We start from the raw sequence: 23,284 nt of genomic DNA on the forward strand, positions 1-23,284 counted from the left end.
CACCTTGTTGTCTCGGATTCTCCAGCATCTGCAGTTCCTACTATCTCTCATTCTTTTCACATACTGGGCCCAGTCCTCAATGGCAGGGTCAAATGAGTCAAGCTTCCCAAACAAAGGCATGATGTAAGAAATGCTTATCCCAACTCAAAGACAACTGTTGCAAGCGAGTTTTTTCAGGACCATGCTTTATTCCCGTTGCCACTGAAATTACTCCAAATAGGTCAGTATCCCGTCTCCTTTTATTTGACGATGAACAGTCCTCAATTTTAGTACTGCCTCTTCAGAGTCAATTATGACAGTGCCAGAATCTCTGACACCCCTCTTTTTATCTGTCAGCCAGGGCTCCCTGATTAGATTAGCTTAACCGCCCCATCAGGGAACTCATATTCTGAGGTCCAGCTGGATGACCTCATTACAATCACTGCAGAATGCATCTTCTGGTGGCTTCCAACTTTGAAGTCATGTCTAGCAGGAGCCATTTGATCATAGATCATAGAATCCTTATTGTGTGGAAGCAGCCATTCAGCCCACTGAGTCCACACCAACCCTCCAAACAGCATCCCACCCAGACCCATCCCATCCCTGTAACCCACATTTTCCAAGGCCAATCAACCTAACCTGCACATCTTTGGACTGTGAGAGGAAACCGGAGCACCTGGAGGAAACCCACACAAACATGGGGAGAATGTGCAAACGGCACATAGACAGTTGCCCAAGGGTGGAACTGAGCTCGGGTCCCTGGCTCTGCAAGGCAGTAATGCTAACCACTGAACCACCGTGCTGCCCCACAGAACTTAAGACAAAACATAGAACAGTTTTGCACAGAAACAGGCACTTCATCCCACTATGGTAGAGGTGAGCACAATTACAAGATTTAAAAGATATTTGGGCAGGTAAATAGATAGGAAAGATTTAGAGGGATATGGCCAAATACAGGTAAATGGGTGTTCAGCTTAGGGAACCTGGTCAGCATGGATGAGTTGGGCCAAAGGGTAGTTTCCATGTTGTATGACTCTATGCCTGTGTCGACATTATACCATTCTAAACTAATCCTATCTGCCTGCATTTGGTCCGTTTCGCTCTATACCCTGACTGTTCATGTATTGACCTAAATGCCTCTTAAATGTTGCGATTGTATTTGCTTTTCATCATTGGCAGTCCCTCGCACTCAAGGATGACTCTCTTCCACTGTCAGAATGAGTCTGCAGGTGGCTGTACAAACAAGTGCAGCTACCACAGGCTCTGTTACCCTTGGGGCAGGTAGGGGTCAGGGGAATGGGTGGGTGGGGCATTGGTGAGGCGGCATGCTCCTTTCACTGTTTTCACCTGGCTTCCACTTTTACTCAACAGCAAGTCCTAAGGTGCTCAATGCCTTCCCAGATGTTCCTCCTCCACTTTGGACGGTCTTTGGCCAGTGATTCCGCAAGTGTCTGTGGGAATGCCACACTTTACCAGTGAGGCCTTAAGGTATCACTGAAGCACTTCCTCTATCCACCTGTGGCTCGCCTGCTATTTTGAAGATAGAAGTACAGCAGTTGTTTGGCAATTCTCATGTTGGTCATGCGGACGACATGCCTAATGCATCGTAGGTGATCAAGGGTGGTCAGTGCCTCAATGCTGGGGATGTTGGCCTGGTCGAGGATGCTGGTGTTGGTGCATCTTTCTTCCCAGCGGATTCACAGGATTTTGCGCAGGCAATGTTGGTGGTACTGCTCCAATGCCTTGAAGAGTCTTCTGTAGACAGTCCACGTCTCAGAGCCATATAGCAGGGCAGGACCCACTACTGTAGACCATGATCTTGGTGTCGGATCTGACGTTGTTGTTCTCGAACATCCTTTTCCTCAGGTGGCCAAAGGCTACACTAGCACACTGGAGGCAAAGCTGGATCTCTTGATCAATAACTGCTTTGGCCGACAGGACAATTCCAAGTTATTGGAAGTGGTCAACATTCTCTAAGGCCTCCCCATGGACCTTGATGATCAGGGGTTTGCTTTACAATGGCAGGCCAGGTTGATGGAGGATTTTTGTCTTGCAGATGTTCAGGGTGAGACCCATGCTCTCATATGACTCCATTGAGGTGCTGACAATGGTCTAGAGTACATCCTCTGAGATTACACATACACAAGAATCGTCTGCATACTGCAGCTCAATTACTGGTTCGGGTGATTCTGGTTTTGGCTTGAAGGCAGCAGAGGTTGAATAATTTCCCCAGGTTCTGTTAGTTAGCTCCACTCCAGCAGGGAGCTTGTCAGCGGTGAGTGAAGCATTGCAATGAAGTAGATTGAGAACAGTGTTAGGACAATGACACAGCCCTGCCTGACACTGGTCCAAATGGGGAATGGATTGCTGGTGGAGCCATTTGTCATCATCATGACTTCGTGGAACAGGCGAAGGATGATGGCAAACTTCATGGTGGGCAACCAAAGCAGAGAAGGACACTCCATGCTTCCCAACTGACAGTGTCAAAGGCCTTTGTAAGGCCACTCAAAGAAGGCCACATACAGGGGTAGGTTCTTTTCTCTGCCTTTCTGCATAGCTATCTCACGGTGAAAATCATGTCTATTGTGCCCCTCTGTGGCCAAAACCCACACTGTAACCCTGTAAAAGTTCCTCAGCCACAGGGAGGAATCAGTTGAGGAGGACCTAGGGGGAGACTTTTTCAACAGTTGACATCAGGGAGATTTCCCTGTAGTTACCATAATCAGACTTGTTCACGTTTATGAAAAGGAATGTGCATCTCAGAGCTCTCCTGTGATCCAGGGAGGATGTTCCCAATTGTGGGTGCGTCCAGAATCAGGGGTCACAGTATGAGGATTTGGGGTATACGATTTAGGACGGAATTGAGGAGACATTTCTTTACACGAAGAGTGGTGAGCCTGTGGAATTCATTACCACAGGAAGTAGTTGATGCCAAAACATTGAAAGTATTCAAGAGGTGACTAGATATAGCACTTGGGGCAAATGGGATCAAAGGTTATGGGAAGAAAGCAGGATTAAGCTATTGAGCTGGATGATCAGCCATGATTGTGAAGAATGGCGGAGCAGGCTCAAAGGGCCAAATGGCCTCCTCCTGCGCCTATCTTCTATGTTTCTATGTCCTCCTTCCAGATAACAGACAAGGGTGCGTAGCTGCAGCAGGAGCGTTTCTGCTTTTACCACCTCCTTGGCAGCGAATGCCAGGCATCTACCACGCTCTGTGTAAAAAACTTTTCTCACACATCTTCAAAGTTACCCTCCTCACCTTAAACCTATGCCCTCGAGTATTTGACATTTCCACCCTTGGAAAAAGACTCTATCTACCCTGTCCATGTCTCTCATAATTGTATACACTTCTATCAGATTGCCCCTAATCCTTCAACGCTGTACTGAAAGCAATCCAAATTTGTCCAACCTCTCCTAATAACTAATACACTCCAATCCAGGTAACATCCTGGTAAACCTCTTTTGCAGCCTCTCCGAAGCCTCCACATCCTTCCTCGAGTGTAGCAACCAGAACAGCATATGATACTCCAAATGTGGCTGAACTGAAGTTTTATACAGCTCCAACAAGACTTGCCAACTTTTGTACTCAGTGTTTCAATAGGTACTGTAAGCATGCCGTAAACCTTTTTACCAACTTATTCATTTGTGTTGCCGCTTTCAGGGAGCTATGGACTTGCTCCTCAAGATCCCCTTGTATATAAATACTCTGAACAGTCCTGCCATTCACTGTATATTTTCCTCTTGCATTCAGGGTGGCACAGTGGTTCAGTGGTTAGCACTGCTGCCTCACAACACCAGGGACCTGGGTTCAATTCCATCCTCGGGTGACTATCTGTTTGGAGTTCGTACATTCTCCCTGTGTCTGTGCGGGTTTCCTTCGGGTGCTCCGGTTTCCTCCCACAGCAGGGTAGGTGGATTGGCCATGCTAAATTGCCCATAGTGTTCAGGGATGTTTAGGTTAGGTGGGCTAGACATGGGAAAATCAGGGGTAGAGGATGGGTCTGGATCTGGGTGGGATGCTCTTGGGAGGGGTGGCGTGGACTTGTTTGGCTGAATGGCCTGTTTCCACACTGTAGGGATTCTATGATTTGACCCCCCAAAATACGTCAGCTCAGTGGGCGTGGGCATGGGCATGGTGGGAACGAGCAGAGGGTGCGCATGCCTGGAGGCACCGAACAATCCAGGTATTTTAAAAATAAACCGAAACAGTGGAGTGGGTGCATGGAGAGAGACAGGGGAGGAAGTGTTGCTTTCCGATTGGGGCTGTCTTCCCCTAGGGAACAGGGGTAGAAAGAAAGAAAGAGGGACCTTTTCTGAAGGAAATAGAAGATATCATTCAGGCACCAGTGAGATGAGTTGAGATGTTTTGAAGTGCGGAGATTGTGGAGGTGGTCAGACCGGAGCAGACCGGACCCAGCTGGGCTGCCCTGCCTGGGAAGATGCATCTCCCTCAGATGCTGACCGGAGCTGTCAAACCTGGCGATAACTGCTACTCGATCCGGGGCATTGCTGACAACCTATTCACGGCATACGCTTCAGCATATGATATGGTGATCTTTGGAAGTGATTTTGAATGTGTTCAGATCATCTCTGGTGCTAAACGTGGCAATATTCAAGTGAGCTGTGTGGAGTGCTCCTTTCAGTAAGACAGAATTGCTGCTTCTTATGGTAACACTGTTTGCATCTTTGAGCCAGTACAAAAAAAAAACAAAAGTCAAGGCAAAAAAAGGGCTCAGCATGGCCTCAAGCACCAGGGACCGAGGTTCAATTCTATCCTCGGATGACTGTGTCGAGTTTGCACGTTCTCCCCATGTCTGCGTGGGTTTCTTCCCACAATCCAAAGGTGTACAGGTTGGGTGGATTGGCCATGGTAAATTGCTCATAGTGTCAAGGGATGTGTAGGTTAGGTGGATAAGCCATGGGAATGCAGGGTTACAGGGATAGGGGTGAGTCTGGGTGGGATGCTCTTCAGAGAGTCGATGTGGACTTTTTGGGCTGAATGGCCTGTTTCCACACTGTGGGGATTCTACGAAACCTCACATTGGTCCAGATTATTCTCCATCTGCCATTTCTCTGTGCAACTTTCCAACTGATCTATATCCTACTGTATCCTTTGACATCCTTTCTCACTAACCACAAGTCTACCAATGTTTGAGTCATCTGCAAACTTAGTAATCAGTCTATGTACAACTTCATCCAAATTATTCATATATATATTACAAACAACTCAGGTCCCAGCACTGATCTTTACGGAATACCACTGGTCATGGACCTCCAGTCAGAAAAATACTCCACCCCAACTACCCTCTGTCCTCAATGACTAAGGCAATTTTGTATGCAACTTACTAACTCACCATGAATCCCACGTGACTTAATCTTCTGGACCAGCTTATCTTGAAGGCATTTGTCAAACGCTTGAGTAAAGTCCATGTTAGACACATCCACTGCCCTATCCTCATTAATCATCTTCATCATTTCCTCAAAATACTCAATCAAATTTGTGAGACAGACCTCCCTTGCACAAAGCCATGCTGACTATCTGGAATATGTCATTATTTTCCAAATGTGAGTAAATCCTATCTCTAAGAATCTTCTCCAATAATTTCCCTCCTACTGATGTAAGGCTCAACAGCCTATAATTCCCTGGATTATTCCTGTTGCTGTTCTTATACAAAGGAACAGCTTTGGCTATTCTCTAGTATTATTGGATCTCACCCTTGGCTAAAGAGGATGCAATGATCTCTGTCAAGGCCCCAGTAATCTGTTCCCTTGTTCTCTCAGTACTCTGGGAAAGAAGCCATCAAGAGTTGGAGACTTATCAACCTTAATCCAACAGAGGGTGACTGAAAGAGAGAGGCATCACTTTGGCGCATACACTGGAGCCTGGAAGCAGTCACCCGCACTGAGCAGCGGATTGTCTGGCAACAGCCCCCGTGATCAGCAGGAGGAAGAGCATCCAGCACTGAGAGGAAGAGGCATCACTTCGGGACATACATTACAGCTTGGAAGCAGTCACCTGCATTGAGGAGTGGATCGTCTGGCAACATCCCCTGTGATCAGCAGGAGGAACAGCGTTCAGCACAGGGTGACTGAGAGGGAGAGACATCACTTTGGTGCATACAGGGGGACAGCTAGGAGATTCTGTGGCTGCAAATGAGATACCAGGATGGTATGTTGCTTCCTGGATGCCAGGCTCTAGGGTATCTCAGAGCTGCAGCAGACGATTCTCATAGGGGAGGATGAGCTGCCAGAAGTCATTGTGCAGATTGACACAAATGACAAAGGTAGAAACAGGGATGAGGCCATTACTTCCAGTGCCACGTATTAGTCAGGGTAAGAATAGGTGGATATGGCAAATGAATGCGTGGCTAAAGAATTGGTATGCAGGCAGCGATTCAGATTCCTGGATCATTGGGATCTTTTCTGGGGCAGAGGTGACCTGTTCAAGAGGGACGCATTGCACCTGAACTGGAGGGGAACCAATATCTTGGAGGGCAGATTCGCAAGGAAGGGTTTAAACTAAATTGGCAGGGGTTGGGATCCTCAATAGCAGGGAGGCAAGTATGAAGCTGGAAGGAGGTACAGTTGTCAGAAATAGCAAGTTCAAAACACAGGTCAGGCTGGAACAGGACAGGGAGCGAGGAATGCCTGTTGGATTAAATTGCATCTATTTCAATGCAAGAGGGCTGACATGTAAGGCCAATTAACTCAGGGCGTGGATAGGTACGTGACTCTAGGATATTACAGCCATTACAGAAACATGGCTAAAGGAGGGACAGGACTGGTAGCTTAACGTTCTGAGGTACAGGTGTTTTAAGTGAGACAGAGGTGGAGGAAAGAGGGGAGGGGGAATTGATTAAGAGGTGTATCACAGCAGTAGTCAGAGATGAAATAACTGAGATCATCCAGTGAGGCTTTGTGGTTGGAGCTAAGAAATAAGAAGGGGGAGGTGACGTTATTGGGGTTGTAGTATAGGCCCCCAAATAGTCAATGGGAATTAGAGGAACAAATATGCAGGGAGATTGAGGAGACTTGCAGGAGATAAAGGGTTGTCACAGTGGGGAACTTTAATTTTCCTAACATAGACTGGGATTGCCATAAAGTTAAGGGCTTAGATTGGGTGGAATTTGTTAAATGTGTTCAAGAAAGTTTCTTCAAGCAGTACACAGAGTACATAGGGAAGAGGGAAAACTTGACCTACTCTTGGAAAATAGGGCAGGACAGGTGACTGAGGGGACAGTGGGGGAGCACGTTGGGACTAGTGACCATAGTTCTATTAATTTTAAAGTAGTTATGGAGAAGGACAAAAATGGTCCACAGGTTCAAATTCTAAATTGGGGCAAGGCGCATTTTGATGGAATTAGACAGGTGCTGTCAGGGGTTGACTGAAGTAGTTTGTTTGCAGGCAAACAGACCTCTGGCAAGTGGGAGCCTTTTAAAAGTGTGATAGCTAGAGTTCAAGTTCTATATGTTTCTGTGAGGGTGAAGGACAAGGTTGGCAGGAATAACAAACCTGGGATGACAACAGATATTAAGGCTTTGACCAGAAAAAGAGGCATGGCTCAGGAACAGGCAGCTGGGATCAACGGAATCCCTGGAGTTATATAGGAGATACAGGAGTTTACTGAAGAAGGAAATCAAGAGGGTGAAAAGGGGGCACGCGATAGCTTTGGCTGAGAAGGTTAAGGTGAATCCAAAGAGATTCTTTAAATATATTAAAGGAAAAAGAATAACTAGAGAGAGAATAGGACACCTCAAAGACCAAAGTACACATGCATGTGTGGAACCACAGGAGATGGGCAAAGTCCTCAATGAATATTTCTCCTCTGTGTTTGCTGTGGGGAAAGACATGAAGACTTGGGAACTTGGGGAAGTTAGTGGCGATATCTTGGGAACAGTCCATATCACAGTAGCGGAGGTGTTGGAAGTATTAGAACGTATGATGGTGGATAAATCTCCTGGTCCTGATCAGATATATCCAAGGATCTAGCAAGGGGCTAGAGACGAAATTGCAGGGACCCTGGCATATGTATTTGCATCATCGTTAGCCACAGGTGAGATCCCGCCATACTGGAGGGTAGCGGATGTTGTGCCCTTGTTCAAGAAGGGCTGCAAAGAAAAGCCTGGGAATTATAGACCAGTAAACTTAAAATCTGTGGTAGGTAAGTTACTTGAGAAAATTCTGAGGGATAAGATATACATGCATTTAGAAAGACAGGGTTTGATTAGGAGTAGTCAGCATGGCTTCGTGTGTGGGAGATCATGCCTCACTAATTTGTTAGAATTCTTTGAAGTGACCAGGAAGGTTGATGACAACAGGGCCATTGGACATAGTCTATTTGGATTTCAGTAAGGGCTTTGATAAGGTTCCACATGGTAGGCTGCTCAGGATGGTTAGATTGCATGGAATCCAGGGAGAGTTAGCAAATTGGATACACAATTGGCTTGATGGTAGGAAGCAGAGAGTAATAGTGGAAGGATGCTTGTCGGAGGGAGGCCTGTGAGTACTAGACAATGAACAGCGAAGAAGGTTATCAGAAATTGCAGCGGGATCTTAATCAGCTGAGGAAGTAGGCGAAGAAATGGCAAATGGAGTTTAATAAAGATAAATGTAAGGTGATGCATTTTGGAAAGTCGAATTAAGGTACGAGTTTCATGGAGAATGGTAGAGCCTTAAGGAGTGTAGTGGAACAGAGACCTTGGAGTTCAGGTACATGGTTCTCTGAAAGTGGAGTCACTGGTAGACAGGGCAGTGAAGAAGGCTTTTGGCATACTGGCCTTCATCAGTCAGGGCACTGAATATAGAAGTTGGGAAGTTATGCCGCAGTTGTACAGGACGTTGGTGAGGCTGCACTTGGAGTATTGTGTTCAATTTTGGTCACCTTGCTATAGGAAGGATGTTATTAAACTGGAAAGAGTGCAGAAGATATTTACAAGAATGTTGCTAGGACTCAAGGTACTGAGTTATGGGGAGAGATTGGACAAGCTAGGACTTTTTTTTCTTTTGAGCATAGGAAACTGAGGGGGTGATCTTATAGAAGTGTCTAAGATCATTCAAGGCATGGATAGTGTGAATGCACTCAGTCTTTTTCCCAGGATTTGAGAATCGAGGACTACAGGGCATCAGTTTAAGGTAAGAGGGGAAAGACTACAGGGGAACCTGAGAGGAAACTTTTTTACACAGAGGGTGGAACCCATATGGAATGAGTGGTTGAGGCGGGTTCATTAACAACATTTAAAAGGTAGTTGGATGAAAACATGGATAGGAAAGGTTTCAAAGAATATGGACCAAGTGCAGGGAAATGAGGTTAATATGGATGGACATTTTGGTTAGCATGGACCAGGTTGGGCTGAAGAGCCTGTCTTGGCGCTGTAGGATTCTATGACTCTATGACTTAACGTTTAAAAGACACCAAAACATTTTCTATCTTGATATCAATATACCCCAGAATATCACCATACTCCTCTCTCATCTTACCATTATCCATGTCTATCTCCTTTGTGAATACCAATATGAAATACTCATTAAGAATCTCATGAAATAACTCCACACAGTTCTAGCATCTCATCACCAAGTCACCCTTTATTTACACATGGAAAATCCTTGACACTGGTCCAGCTCCCTCAGACCCAGCTCTGAGTGTCAGGATGTCTGACACTCCTATTTTTATCTGTCAGCCAGGGATCCCTGGATGGACCAGATTAACAGTCCCCATCAGGGAACTCATATTCTATTAGGACCAGCTGGCTGACCTTGTTACAATCACTACATCTCACGCACTTGCTCTGGCTCATGCATAAACTCCCTTCTTTGTCCTGGAGTCGATCTACTCTATACCTAGCTACCCACTTGTTTCTAATACATGTATAAAATGCCTTGGTATTGTCCTTAACCCTATTTTCCAAGGCCACTTCCTGGCCCCATTTGTCCCTCCTAATTCCTTCTTAAAGTTATTTTCTGCTTTCTTTATAATCTTCCTGTAATTTGTCTGATTGCATTTTCCTTACATATGCTTTTTGACTAAATTTTCAACGTTTCTTGTCATCCAGGGTTCCTAAACCTGTCATCGTTCTCTTTCATCCTCACAGGAACAATCTCATCCTGAACTCTGGTCAACTGGCCTTTAAAAGACTCTCACATGTCAGATGTGGATTTACCCTCAAACAGCTGCCCTTCTCAATCTAATTTCTCCAATTCCTACCCAATACTGTTGAAATTAGCCTTCTCCAAATTGAGCATTATCCATAACAATCTTAAAATGTATGGAATTATGATCACTATTCCCAAAATACTCCCCCACTGTAACTTTGATCACCTGGTCAGGGCCATTTCCCAATGCAATGTCTAGCATAGACCCTTCCCTCGATTTACTATCTACACATTGTGTCAAGCAACCCTCCTGGATGCACCTAACAAATTCTGCCCCATCGAAGTCCCTGTTACTAAAGTTGTACCAGTCAATACCGAGGAAGTTAATATCTGAGGTAGTTCCATCGACTAATCTAGGCCCTAAGTTCATCTGCCTTGCCCGTTATACTTCCTTGCATTAAAATAAATTCAGACTGTCAGTACTTCCATGTTCATTAACCTGATCCTGCCTTTTCTTCATTTAGATTTACTTGACTTAAACTCTTCATTCTCCTCAATCACTCCACATAATGACCTACTGCTCTGGTTCCCACCCCACTGACACACTAGTTTAAACCCTCCCGAATGCCACTAGCAAACCCCCCTGCAAGGATATTGATGCGTTCCAGTTGAGATACAACCTGTCTTGCCTATACAAATTCCCCTGCCCTGGAAGAGATCCCAATGATCCAGATATCTGACATCACACCAGTTCTTTTGCCACGGATTCAACTGTATTATCTTCCTATTTCTTGCCTCCTAGCAGGTGGCACAGGGGGTAATCCCAAGATTACAACTCTCCAGGTCCTACTTTTGAACTAAAAACCAAAAGAACTGCGGATGCTGTAAATCAGGAACAAAAACAAAGTTGCTGGAAAAGTTCAGCAGGTCTGGCAGCATCTGTGGGCAGCCCCCCACCCCACACACCAGGCCTTGTTACCACGTAGCCTGCCATTACACACCCCCTGTTGTTAGTCACTAACAGTCCCCATTGACAACTATTCACCCTCCCAGCCTGATCATTAGCAACTCCTTTGTCTGTCCAACTGTCTTTCTCTCTCTTTGGGCTCTATCCTATTGTTTACTCCCTACCCCACCCACCTCCCTATTTTCTGCATATAAACTGACGTCTTCCGCCATCAGTTCTGAGGAAGGGTCACCGGACCCGAAACGTTAACTCTGTTTTCTCCTTCACAGATGCTGCCAGACCTGCTGAGCTTTTCCAGCAACTTTGTTGTTGTTCCTACTTTTCAACTGTTTACCTAACTCCCTAAATTACCTTTGCATATGTTTGCTAATAACTGATAAAGCAGCTGGTGCGATGCAAGTAACTGAAATTTTCTTTCTAACACAGGGCTGATTTCAGAGGTTCACTCATATCTGACTGTGGAGGCCAAATGACTTGCATTCTGAAGAACCACTGTCACAAGGGCCAAACACACCCTTCATCAGCTCAAATGCACAAGTCTCAAACAACTTATAACAGGTAGCACAATGAATCACAGCAAATTGTAAACAGGAAGTGGAAGCAGAGGCAGCAGCGTGCATTCCATGTTAAAGGGTAGGTCCAGCCACTTTTATCTGAACACAGATGCTGAGCCTCAGAGTCCTATACAGAGTAGAAGCTTGTAGAGTAGCAATTGGAGATGAATTAATAGGCTGCTCCCCAACAGACAAATGCACTCCTTTCCCAATAAATAGCAAGATAACAGACACACTTCCCAGAAAGCAATCAAATAGTAGGTTCATCACTATTAACAAGCAGAGAATGGACCCATCATCTCATCCACAAAGGTCCCTCTCCAGTAGCATTTCTCAAATATAAAACAGGAATATGAACATTCTTGAAAGCCAGAATGCAGTTTAGGGCAATTGCCAGTTCAGATCCTATAAGCTAACAAGATATAATTTAATTTAAATGTTGCTTATACCAAGAGTTTAAAAATGCCGCCTTCTTCGTGAAATTTGGCTGCTACATAATCCAGTAGTTCCATCTGGTGTTCACCTGTCAATGACACAAAATGTTACAGTAGGATGACTAATTTTGAAATTCAAAATCAAAGCAGTCTGTATTTCATTTGTGAGACTCACTTAGGTTATTTCACTTCACATATGTTCTTTGCATTAAAGCTTGGAAGTTGGCACCAGTTACATTAACAATTAAACTTACAATCTTATTCATGATATGCAATTGTTCCTGAACAAGGAAAATCAAGTCGGTTCAGGCATGTGATGGGCTTCCAATGAACTGACGCCTATCGGTCCACAATTCGACATTGGCCCCATGCACTGGACCTTCTCCCAGGATGTGATGCCCCACAATCTGAGCCGATTCAGGGAAATTCACCCTTACCCTTCAAAATATCACAGAGGATTTTCCTGTATTGGCTGCTGTTGCACACTCTCCACTTCCTCACCTTTGTTCAGACACGCCCTAGGGTAACATTGTACTCTTCGGTGGTGGAGATCCCCAGTAAAGGGCTCTCTACAAAGGATTCCTTCTTTTTTCCCTCTGGAACACTGGGAGGATGTTACATGTAGCAGTCCTACGTAACAATAGGCTTAGCAAGTACACTGGGTGTCAGGGCATATATTTTTTGTGGACTGGGGGCAACAGTTTTCCACATTTATGTTAAGTTTTTCTGTTTATAGCCTCACTTTAGATTTTTGAAGGGGCTGTTCCTACATTGCTAGGTGTCCTTCAAACCCATGCCCCTGTGAGGGGTAGGCAGGTTGGAGGGCTTCGTCATTGAACTGCTCCTGGGCTTGGCCAAAGTAGCCATTAACAGGTCTAGGCAGTGGTCATGCAGGCCTGAATGCCTGTCCCACTTTTGCAGTTACACTTGTGCTTGGGTGTCCGTTGACAGGGATATTGGTATGATACAGGTCTTTAGACACCAGTGGGCACCACAGGAGTTGGGGCACATCATCACCACAGATAAATATTATGTTCATCTTTAATATGCTTCCATTAACTATTTGATTATAAAAACCGAAAGAAATGCGGATGCTGTAAATCAGGAACAAAAACAAAGTTGCTGGAAAAACTCAGCAGGTCTGGCAGCATCTGTGAAGGAAAAAATAGAGTTAATGTTTCGGGTCCGGTGACCCTCCCCAAGTTCTGAGGAAGGGTCACCGGACTCGAAACATTAACTCTATTTTTTCCCTCACAGATGCTGCCAGACCTGCAGAGCTTTTCCAGCAACTTTGTTTTTGTAACTATTTGATTATGTTTTTGTTCCAGTGTTTAACCTGACTTTAGATTTGTATTAAGAGTAGAAACATATACTGGAATATAATTGTCAATAATTGATAGATAACAGTATTTTAACAGTGCCAGTCTCTACTAAAAAAATCAACTTTTATCACAGTTTTGGAATTTGTTAGCATCAACCAATAGAAGGTCAGGAGTGAAGACTGTCGGAAACAATGGTGCTTCTCCACTTGAGACATTCTTTTTGTTAAGCTGAGGAAATGGTTTTTGGAAGTAACTAGCTGACATTTTCCCTTTTTATTTTCTAAGTATGAGGATAAGTGTATTAGGGGGCAGCTAACATGTCTCTCCCACTACTGAAATAACTCAGCCGATTGCCCACCTAGCAGCTCATTAAAAACTGATTGGTATAGGAAATACCTCAGTCTATCAACTGCCTCAACGGTAGTGGCATGGTGGCACTGGGCCCAGCTGGCGCCTCCTCCAACTGGTCAGGGGGCCAACTGTGAGTACAGTGTAGAGATGACCGCCAGAGTTTTTTTTTCCTTTAGTTGCTGTGCATACCCCCCAGGGTAACCCGGGGCAGCTAGCATGACCAGGTAGGTGTGCAAATGTGTCTATTTCTTTTGTATATTTATGAATAAAGTATATTTTTTTAAATAAACAAAAAGTGGTAGCATGGTGGCACAGTGGTTAGCACTGCTGCCTCACAGTGCCAGGGACCTGGGTTCAATACCAGTCTTGGGCGATTGTCTGACTAAAGTTTGCATGTTCCCCTGCCATGTCTGCGTGGGTTTCCTCAGGGTGCTCCAAATTCCTCCTGCGCTCCAAAGATATGCAGGTTAGGTGGATTGCCATGCTGAAAAAAAAATTGCACCATAGTGTTCAGGTTAGGCGGGTTAGCCACGGTAAAAACCCTCTGATTATGGGAGGACCAATCATCCACTCAAATTCAACCCAAGGAACCAACCCATGTGGATTTATGAGTATAATGCTTCTAAGGATTAGTATTGTGGAAGATTGAAATTATTTGTGTGAGTAAATTTGCTACTTTTGAGTTCTTGACACCCAGAGTTGACATATTAGCAAGAAGTAGGAATGGCCTACGGGTTGCCATTACTTTCCATTTTTAATGTCATTTACATCTCACGAATGTGGAGGGCAGTGCAGGTCACACTTGACACAACTGAGTTGCAGGTTCAGTCTCGTAATCAAGGATCTGGGCTCAAACATCCATGTTCCCTTCTTCCTTGACAAACTCATCGTGGTTTGCGCACATTCCCATACACCTCTTTGATTTATGACTTACTCTTCTGACATTACTGCCTGAGCCCTGACCTGACAGCTTAGTCATTGCCAACCATGGCTACCCATCAATGCACCCTGCCCTTCTCCAGTAACCCATGTCCTCCAATGCGTGTTGTCCCTGCATGCTGCCTCCAAACCCCAGAACTGACTTCCCCAACGTCCCTACCACAACAACCGTCCCTGGTTAACTCATGTTGACTTTCATTGAATTAACCTTCAGGACTGACAGCCCTGACTGATGACTGACCAGACCCCTGAATGGTAACTGTGCAGTTCTCCAACTAATGTTTGTGAATCCTTAGACTGGTAGCACTGGATCTGCAGGACCCACTGTGGTCCACCAGCCTGAAGTGGAGTAATACTGTCTCTGACCACCCCAAGGGCTGTGATTGGTCCAACTCCCTGCAGTGATATTGGAGGTTGCCATGGAATTAATATTTTGGAACCTCCTAAGTGAAGAGTTTCTCCATTGACCTGACTGAGGACAACTCTCACTAGACTTTGATACATGGCCATTTGGTTGAAACATGCTCTGAGATTGATTGATTGTTTGATTTATTGTTGTCACATGTACTGAGGTACAGTGAAAGGTGTTGTTTTGCGTGCTATACTGGCAGATCGTACCAAACAAAGTGTATCAAGGTAACAGAACAGAGTGCAGAATACAGTGTTACAGAGATGATGCAGAGAGAGAGAGAGATCAGAATTAACATTTGAGAGGTCCATTCAAGAGTCTGGTGACTGCTATCTAAACTGGAGGCCTGATACAATGTGTGGCAAACTAGAGTAGCCTAGTACCCCCTATGACTTTCAAGTTGGGAACTATCGCATCCAATTTTTATCTGATGATGGGAGAATAGGAAACTGCATTTCAATGAGATGAGATTAGGTAACAGTGGCACTACTCACGAGCATGATTCTCTTCTCACCATTCAAGTTTGGTTAGAGAATCCAAATCTTTTTTCTCAATCTCATCTTCCTAATCTCATATTATTTTCCCAACTGACCAAAGCACAAATTGTTCAGTAGCTGAACACACATTGTTCAGTAGGGAAGGTTCTGCTCTATGTTTCACGACACCGAAGTGTTTAACGTTAGTCACAACAGAGCAGTATGCTTTCAACAGCATGTCATGTTTCAAGTGATCCCGGGGTTAAATGGAATATGAGAAATTTATGACAGTTCACGTGCTATGATCAGTGATGATATGTTTCTTGAAGGTATACTGGCTTACTAACCTGGGACATAACAGAGAGAAGGTAAGTGTGTTAAAGTAAGAGAAGGTAGGTTAGCCAACCTACATTATTAACCTCATTTCCACAAATTGCTGAACAAAATTCTTGTCTTCTTGTTCCTCCAAGATCTCTCCCCAATATATTTTTGCAACCTTCTCCATGCATGCCTTGCCTACCATTCTCAGACTCTGATATTCCATGTAGTCTCTCTCTCTCACTCTCTACTTCACCTGCAGTTGTTCAAACTCCAGCTGTTTCAGCTGTACTTTCTGGGACCTTTTTGCTTAAACCCTCACTACTCCTCTACTTCTCTCCATAATTTTGAAGTTAATCTTCACAAAGGCTCATGTTTGTTCTTCCTTCATCTGTGAAGTACGCTGACATTAATTATATGTTAAAGGAATTGTGCAAGTTGTTTTAAGAACAAAATGTTTGCAATATACTACAGGTTAATTAGCTTCTAAAAGATTAAAAGAAGGCTTAACATTGAGATGGGACTGTATCAAGATGGAGCTCTAAAATCCGTTTAGATCCTATTGTTACACCCTTAATTCTTTCAAAAGGTGCTACTACAGTAGGTTCCAAAATGCCAAAGAAAGATGAGAGCAGAATAGTCTAGACCTCACATGAGAACCAATCTCATGCCCTCAATGCTCACATCAATTTCCAAATCTACCATTGCAACAAACTACATAATTGTGTACAACAATTTAGCCCTTCCAATAGTTAGTTATCTGTAATGTGACTTGCAACAAGCCTTCTTTGCATTGCATTTCAATCCATCTCCCCCGCATTTAGAAATATGTAAAAAATCTGTTGACTTATGGGAAGACTGAAAGGAACAGATAGTTTAGAAAACACAGCCCTATGATTAAGAATGGAAAGGCTCCCATTCAGCTCCCTGAATGACAAAGGATACAGTGCCTAAAAATGAAAACATGACTGCATGGGTTTCCTCTGAGTGCTCCGATTTCCTCCCACAGTCCAAAGATGTTCAGACTGGCCATGCTAAATTGCCCATAGTGTCCAGGCTTGTGCAGGGTAGGTGGATTAGCCATGGTAGGTGGGAGGGTGAGTCTAGATTGGAGGATTGGTGCAGACTCAATAGGCCGAGTGGCCTCTTTCCGCACAATAGGGAATCTATGATTCCATGATTCTGTAAAGGTAGCTTATGATAAGTGTCGCATTCATAATGTAGGAACATCACAATGCAGAAAGTGCAGAGGAGAACTGAAGAAAAAGGTCCATTGCCTGGAATTTGTGTGGGATGAATGTAGCTTACTTCCTATCAACCCAAGTCTGGATGTTACCCAGGTCTTGCTGTATATGGACAGTCTATTTCAATATCTGAGGAGTCATAAATGGTGCTAAATTTTGTGCTATGATCAACGAACATTCCCAATTCTGACCTCATGCTGAAGCAGTTGAAGTTGCTTGTGCCTAAGACACTACGCTGAGGACTTTGGGATGGCACAGTGGCTCAATGGTTAGCAGTGCTGCCTCACAGTGCCAGGGACCCTGGTTTTATTCCACCCTCGGGCGACTGTTTGTGTGGAGTTTGCATGTTCTCCCTGTGTCTGCGTGAGTTTCATTTGGGTGCTCCAGTTTCTTACCACAGTCCAAAGATGTACAGGCTAGGTGGATTGGCTATGCTAAATTATCAATAGTGTTCGGGAATATTGAGATTAGGTTTGTTAGCCATGGGAAATGCAGGGTTATGAGGTGGGGGGGTGGGCGGGGGGGTGCTCTTCAGAGGGTTAGTATGGACTTGTTGGGCCGAAGAGCCTGTTTCCTCACTGTAGGGATTCTTTAAAAAATACTCTTGTAGTGATATCCTGGGACTGAGATGATTAACCACCAACAAACACAACCATCTCCCTTTATGCTTGGTACGGCTTTAATTAGTGGGATTTTTTTCTCCCTGATTGCCGTTGACTCCAATTGCTTCAGCTCTATGATTCCATGCTCCATTAAATGTTGCCTTGATTTCCAGGGTAGTCTCACTTACCGCATCCCTGGAGTTTAACCTTTTTGTCTTAGTTCATATTAAGGATCAAGAGGTTAGTGACCCTGGCGGAACCTAAACTGAGCATCAGTGAGCAAGTCATTCCTGCTTGAAAGCACTGTTGACTCCATCTTCAACCTGTGAAATGGATTGGGAGGAGGATGCAGCAAGTCAGGATCTCTGAGAAGCAGACTAGGGGAGGGGACCTGTGTTACAAGGGCAATAGCATCAGAACATCAAAACTAAACCCTTCAAACTGCATCTACCTGTCAGAATCGAAGTGTGATTGGTGGATATATTGTCTGTATCACTTTTGATTGGCCGTGTGGCTGTAAGTGATTGATGAGTATTACTTCCATGTCTGTTTTAACTGCAGGTGGTATTACAGCTCATCATTAGAGTTAGGAAATTCACTTTTAAAATATTTAACATCCAAGTGATTAATTAAATAGAATAGAAATGGCTGGGCAGGTAACGTGTTGCAATTGGGAGCTGATGTGATCTAAGATAACCACATCTCCAGCAAAAGTATTGGCTGCTGAAGGAAATTAGGCTCAGGTTTGCAGTCACACTCAAGAAGGGGGACAGTTATCTAGACATTGTGTTTTGGGAGACAGTTACTCCCTTCAATTGATTACATATTTGTTGCTTGGTTACAGACAGGAGGTTTTGACCATGACTGAAACAAATATTGTCTAAAATTTAGCTTGGCAGAAGCCTCAGTCAGTGCCCTCATCCAATAGGTACAAGGTTCTTGCTCCTGGTGTGGATGAAGGCACAGACAGGGACGACAAGCAAATTGACCAAAACATATGCGGTACAGAGTGCTATTCAAGTGGGGGTAGAAAAGTGATGTGTAGTAGTATTAGGGTATTGCATAGCTCGGGGAATAGATATTGTTCTCTGCAGCAAAGAGAGAATGTTCTTAAGGCTGTGTTGCCTAACTGGTGCTAAAATTCAGGACATCTCTTCTAGGCTGGAGAGGATCTTGGAGCCGGAGAGGAAAGATCAAGTTGTCGTGGCCAACAGAGGTACCAACGACATGGGAAGCACTAGGAAAGAGTTTTTACTGAGGGATTATGAGTAGCTTGGAGTGAAATTAAAAAATAGAGTCACAAAGGTAATAATATTAGGATTAATACCCGAGCCATGTGCAATCGGCATTGGACAAATAAGATTACAGCTGAATGTGTGGCTCAAAGATTAGCGTCAGAGAAATTACTTCCTCCTTTGTATGGGTTAGTGACACCAGTATTGGGGGAAGTTCCATTGAAAAGGGTTCATTTGAACCATGCTGAGATCAGTGCCTTGGCAAATCATATAACTTGGGTCATAAATAAGGCTTTTAAGCTAATTAGTTGGGGGAATGGTTCAATTGAAGAAATATTTTAAAAATCAACTGGAAATGAGAAAAGAGAGATGCAGGGTATTGAAACGGTGAGCAATAATCACAACGTGATAGGAAGGGAGAGAAAATATAAGCAGAAGATTGCAGAAGAAATTAGAACTAAGTAGGGATGGTTAAAAAGTCAAAACTTTAGGCTGTTTATCTGAATGCACACAGTATTTCTAACAATAGTTGATGGTATGAACAGAAATAAATTGACTCAATAGCTATATGGAGACATGGTTACACGGTGGTGAAAACTGGAAACTCAATGTTAAAGAGTATTTAATGTTTCTTACAAAAATAAAAAGGAGGTTAGGTAGCATTGTTAATAAAGGAAGATATTGGTGCAGTGATGAGTAGTGATATAAGCGCAATAGAAGGTGATGTAGGATCAGTGTGGGTGGTAACATATAATAGCAAGGAAAAAGGGTCTCAAGTGAGAGTTGTCTATAGGGCCGCAAAGAGATCCCAGTTTGTAGGACGAAGTATAATTTGGCAGATAATAGAAGCATGTAAAAAGGGCACTTTAATTGTCATAGGTGAACTTAATTTGCATGTGGATGGAGGAAATTAAATGGACCAGAATAACACGGAAGACAAATCTGTGGAGTGTATTGGGGAATGTTAATTAGAGCAGTATGTTGGACAACCCACCCAGGAAAAAGCTGTTTAAGATCAAGTCATGTGTAGAATGAATAAGAGTTTTTATAGTTAAGGATCCACTGGGGAATAGCAATCACAGCATGGATAAGCATACATAAATGATCTGGAGGAAGGTATAGATGGTCTGATTAGCAAGTTTGCAGATGACACTAAGATTGGTGGAGTAGCAGATAGTGAAGGGGACTGTCGGAGAATGCAGCAGAATATAGATAGATTGGAGAGTTGGGCGGAGAAATGGCAGATGGAGTTCAATCCAGGCAAATGTGAGGTGATGCATTTTGGAAGATCCAATTCAAGAGCGAACTATACGGTAAATGAAAAAGCCCTGGGGAAAACTGACGCACAGAGAGATCTGGGTGTTCAGGTCCATTGTACCCTGAAGGTGGCAATGCAGGTGGATAGAGTGGTCAAGAAGGCATACGGCATGCTTTCATTCATTGGACAGGGTATTAAGTACAAGAATTGGCAGGTCATGTTACAGTTGTATAGGACTTTGGTTCGACCACATTTGGAATACCACGTACAGTTCTGGTTGCCACATTACCAAAAGGATGTGGATGCTTTGGACAGCGTGCAGAGGAGGTTCACCAGGATGTTGCCTGGTATGGAGGGCGCTAGCTATGAAGAGAGGTTGAGTAGATTAGGATTATTTACATTAGAAAGATGGAGGTTGAGGGGGGACCTGATTGAGGTCTACAAAATCATGAGACGTATAGACAGGGTGGATAGCAAGAAGCTTTTTCCCAGAGTGGGAACTACTAGGGGTCACGATTTCAAGGTGAGAGGGGAAAAGTTTAAGGGAGATATGCATGGAAAGTTCTTTACGCAGAGGGTGGTGGGTGCCTGGAACGCGTTGCCAGTGGACGTGGTAGAGGCGGGCACGATAGCATCATTTAAGATGTATCTAGACAGATACATGAATGGGCAAGGAGCAGAGGGATACAGATCCTTGGAAAATAGGTGACAGGTTTAGATAGAGGATCTGGATTGGCGCAGGCTTGGAGGGCCAAAGGACCTGTTCCTGTGCTGTAATTTTCTTTGTTCTTGTTCTTTGTTCATGGTACAATTTCAAAATCAGTGTGAGAGAGAGCAATTCAAGTCTCAAACCTGTGCCATCAACTAAAGGACAATTAAAGAGATATAAAGAAAGAGTTATTTAAAATGGGCTGGGAAAATAGATTAAGGTTAAGGTCAGCAATGAATAATGGTAGAGATTTAAGCGAATATTTCATAACATTCATCAAAACTTTGTTCCGGTCAAAAAAAAGGGTTTGGTGAGAAGATTGAAACACTTTGTTAAAAAGCAAGTCAAGGAGAACATCCAATCAAAAATATAAGGTTCCACATGGTAGGCTCATTCAGAAAGTAAGGAGGCATGGGATTCAGGAAAATTTGGCTGTCTGGATACAAAACTGGCTGACCAATAGAAGACAGAGGGTGGTAGTAGATGGAAAGTATTCAGCCTGGAGCTCAGTGACCAATGGTGTTCCGTAGGGATCTGTTCTGGGGCCTTTGCTCTTTGTGATCTTTATAAATGACTTGGATGAGGAAGTGGAAAGGTGGGTTAGTAAGTTTGCTGATGACACGAAGGTTGGTGGAGTTGTGGACAGAATGGAGGGCTGTTGTAGGTTGCAACGGAACATTGACAGGATGCAGAGCTGAGCAAAGAAGTGGCAGATGGAATTCAACCCAGAAAAGGGTGAAGTGATTCATTTTGGAAGGTCAAATTTGAATGCAGAATAGAGGGTTAATGGCAGGATTCTCAGCAGTGTGGAGGAACAGAGAGATCTTGGGGTCCACGTCCATAGATCCCTCAAAGTTGATAGGGTTGTAAAGAAGGCACATGGTGTGTTGGCTTTCATTGGCAGGGGAATTGAGTTTAAGAGTCGTGAGGTTATGCGGCAGCTCTATACAACTCTGGTTAGACCACACTTGGAACATTGTGTTCAGTTCTGGTCACCTCATTACAGGAAAGATGTGGAAGCTTTAGACAGGGTGAAGAGGAATTTACCAGAATGCTGCCTGGACTAGAGAGCAGGTCTTTTGAGGAAAGGTTGAGGGAACTAGGGCTTTTTTCATTGGAGCGAAGAAGGATGAGAGGTGATTTGATAGAGGTGTACAAGATGATAAGAGGCATAGATAGAGTGGATACTCAGAGACTTTTTCCCAGGGCGGAAATGACTATTACGAGGGGGCATAATTTTAAGGTGATTGGAGGAAGGTATAGGGGAGATGTCAGAGGTAGGTTCTTCACACAGAGAGTGGTGGGCGTGTGGAATGCGCTGCCGCAGTGGTAGTGGAGTCAGATACTTTAGAGACTTTTAAGCGACTCTTGGATAGGCACATGGAAGATAGTAATACGTAGGGTATGCACGGTAGATTGATCTTAGTAGGATAATAGGTCGGCACAACATCATGGGTCGAAGGTCCTGTACTGTGCTGTACTGTTCTATGTTCTATGTTCAAAAATGAAAGCGTACAAAATGGGAAAATCTAGTGGTAGGCCAGGGAATTGGGAACTTTTTAGCAACCAGAAGCGGATAACTCAAAAGCTAATTAAAAAGGGCAAAATTGTCAAAGTAAATAGGTAAGGAATCTAAAAAACAAACAGCAAGAGCTTTGACAGGCATATAAAAAGAAAGCGAATAGCTAAAACAAGTATGAGACCTTTGGAGGATACAACTGAGGAATTAATAACTGGGACATGGGTACTGGCAGATAAATGGTGGAGAAAATTATAAAGAGGGCTGTGAAGATGCTGATTGGCAGTCGCGGTGAAGATTTGCAACGGCACAGTCACCACTACCAGAAGGAGGACCTCAGCAAGACACCCTCCAAGTTCAAGTGAATTCAAGTGTCCAGTGGAGGGCTATGAAGATACTGGTTTGCAGTCAGGGTGAAGATTTGTATCAGCGCAATCACCACTACCAAACTCCAAGCATTACTTTAGTGTTTCCCTCCCTTCTCCTCCAACCAAAACAAAAATCAGAGGACCACAATCAAGGCAAAGTGAGTGGCCTTGTCCTGATGCAAATGACTACAAGGGAGAGAGCTGATTGGTGAGTAGGAGGTAAGGCAGGTAAGTCCTTACAACTTCTATCGCTTAATAGTACTTTTTTTGGCTTCCAGTCTGTAAGGGTAGTACACAGACCAGGAAAGAAGGACCACAGATAACTGGAATTGATCTAATCTCATATAAAGTACTCTCCAATGTTTAATTGAAAAAGGTAAACCATGAGTGGAGAGCCCAAAGTCTTGGTTTGCTCCATGTGGCAGACTGGGGACAGTTCCAGTCTCCCAGGTCAGCATGTTCGCAGAGGTACAGCTCCAGGAAGCTCAAGTTTCAGAGCTGGAGTGG

General features: G+C 44.1%; 1 protein-coding gene across 1 annotated transcript in view; it reads right to left on the reverse strand.

Moving 5' to 3' along the window:
* Positions 1 to 23,284, reverse strand: part of dmc1 (DNA meiotic recombinase 1) — a 161,087-nt gene that overhangs the window by 41,077 nt on the left and 96,726 nt on the right. The window contains exon 10 of the mRNA XM_048617571.1: positions 12,043 to 12,116. Coding sequence (XP_048473528.1) covers positions 12,043 to 12,116 — 74 coding nt within the window. The remainder of the gene's footprint in view (positions 1 to 12,042; positions 12,117 to 23,284) is intronic.

The sequence above is a fragment of the Rhincodon typus genome, chromosome 37 (genome assembly GCF_021869965.1).
Source record: "Rhincodon typus isolate 14 chromosome 37, sRhiTyp1.1, whole genome shotgun sequence".
NCBI classification, from domain to species: Eukaryota; Metazoa; Chordata; class Chondrichthyes; order Orectolobiformes; family Rhincodontidae; genus Rhincodon; species Rhincodon typus.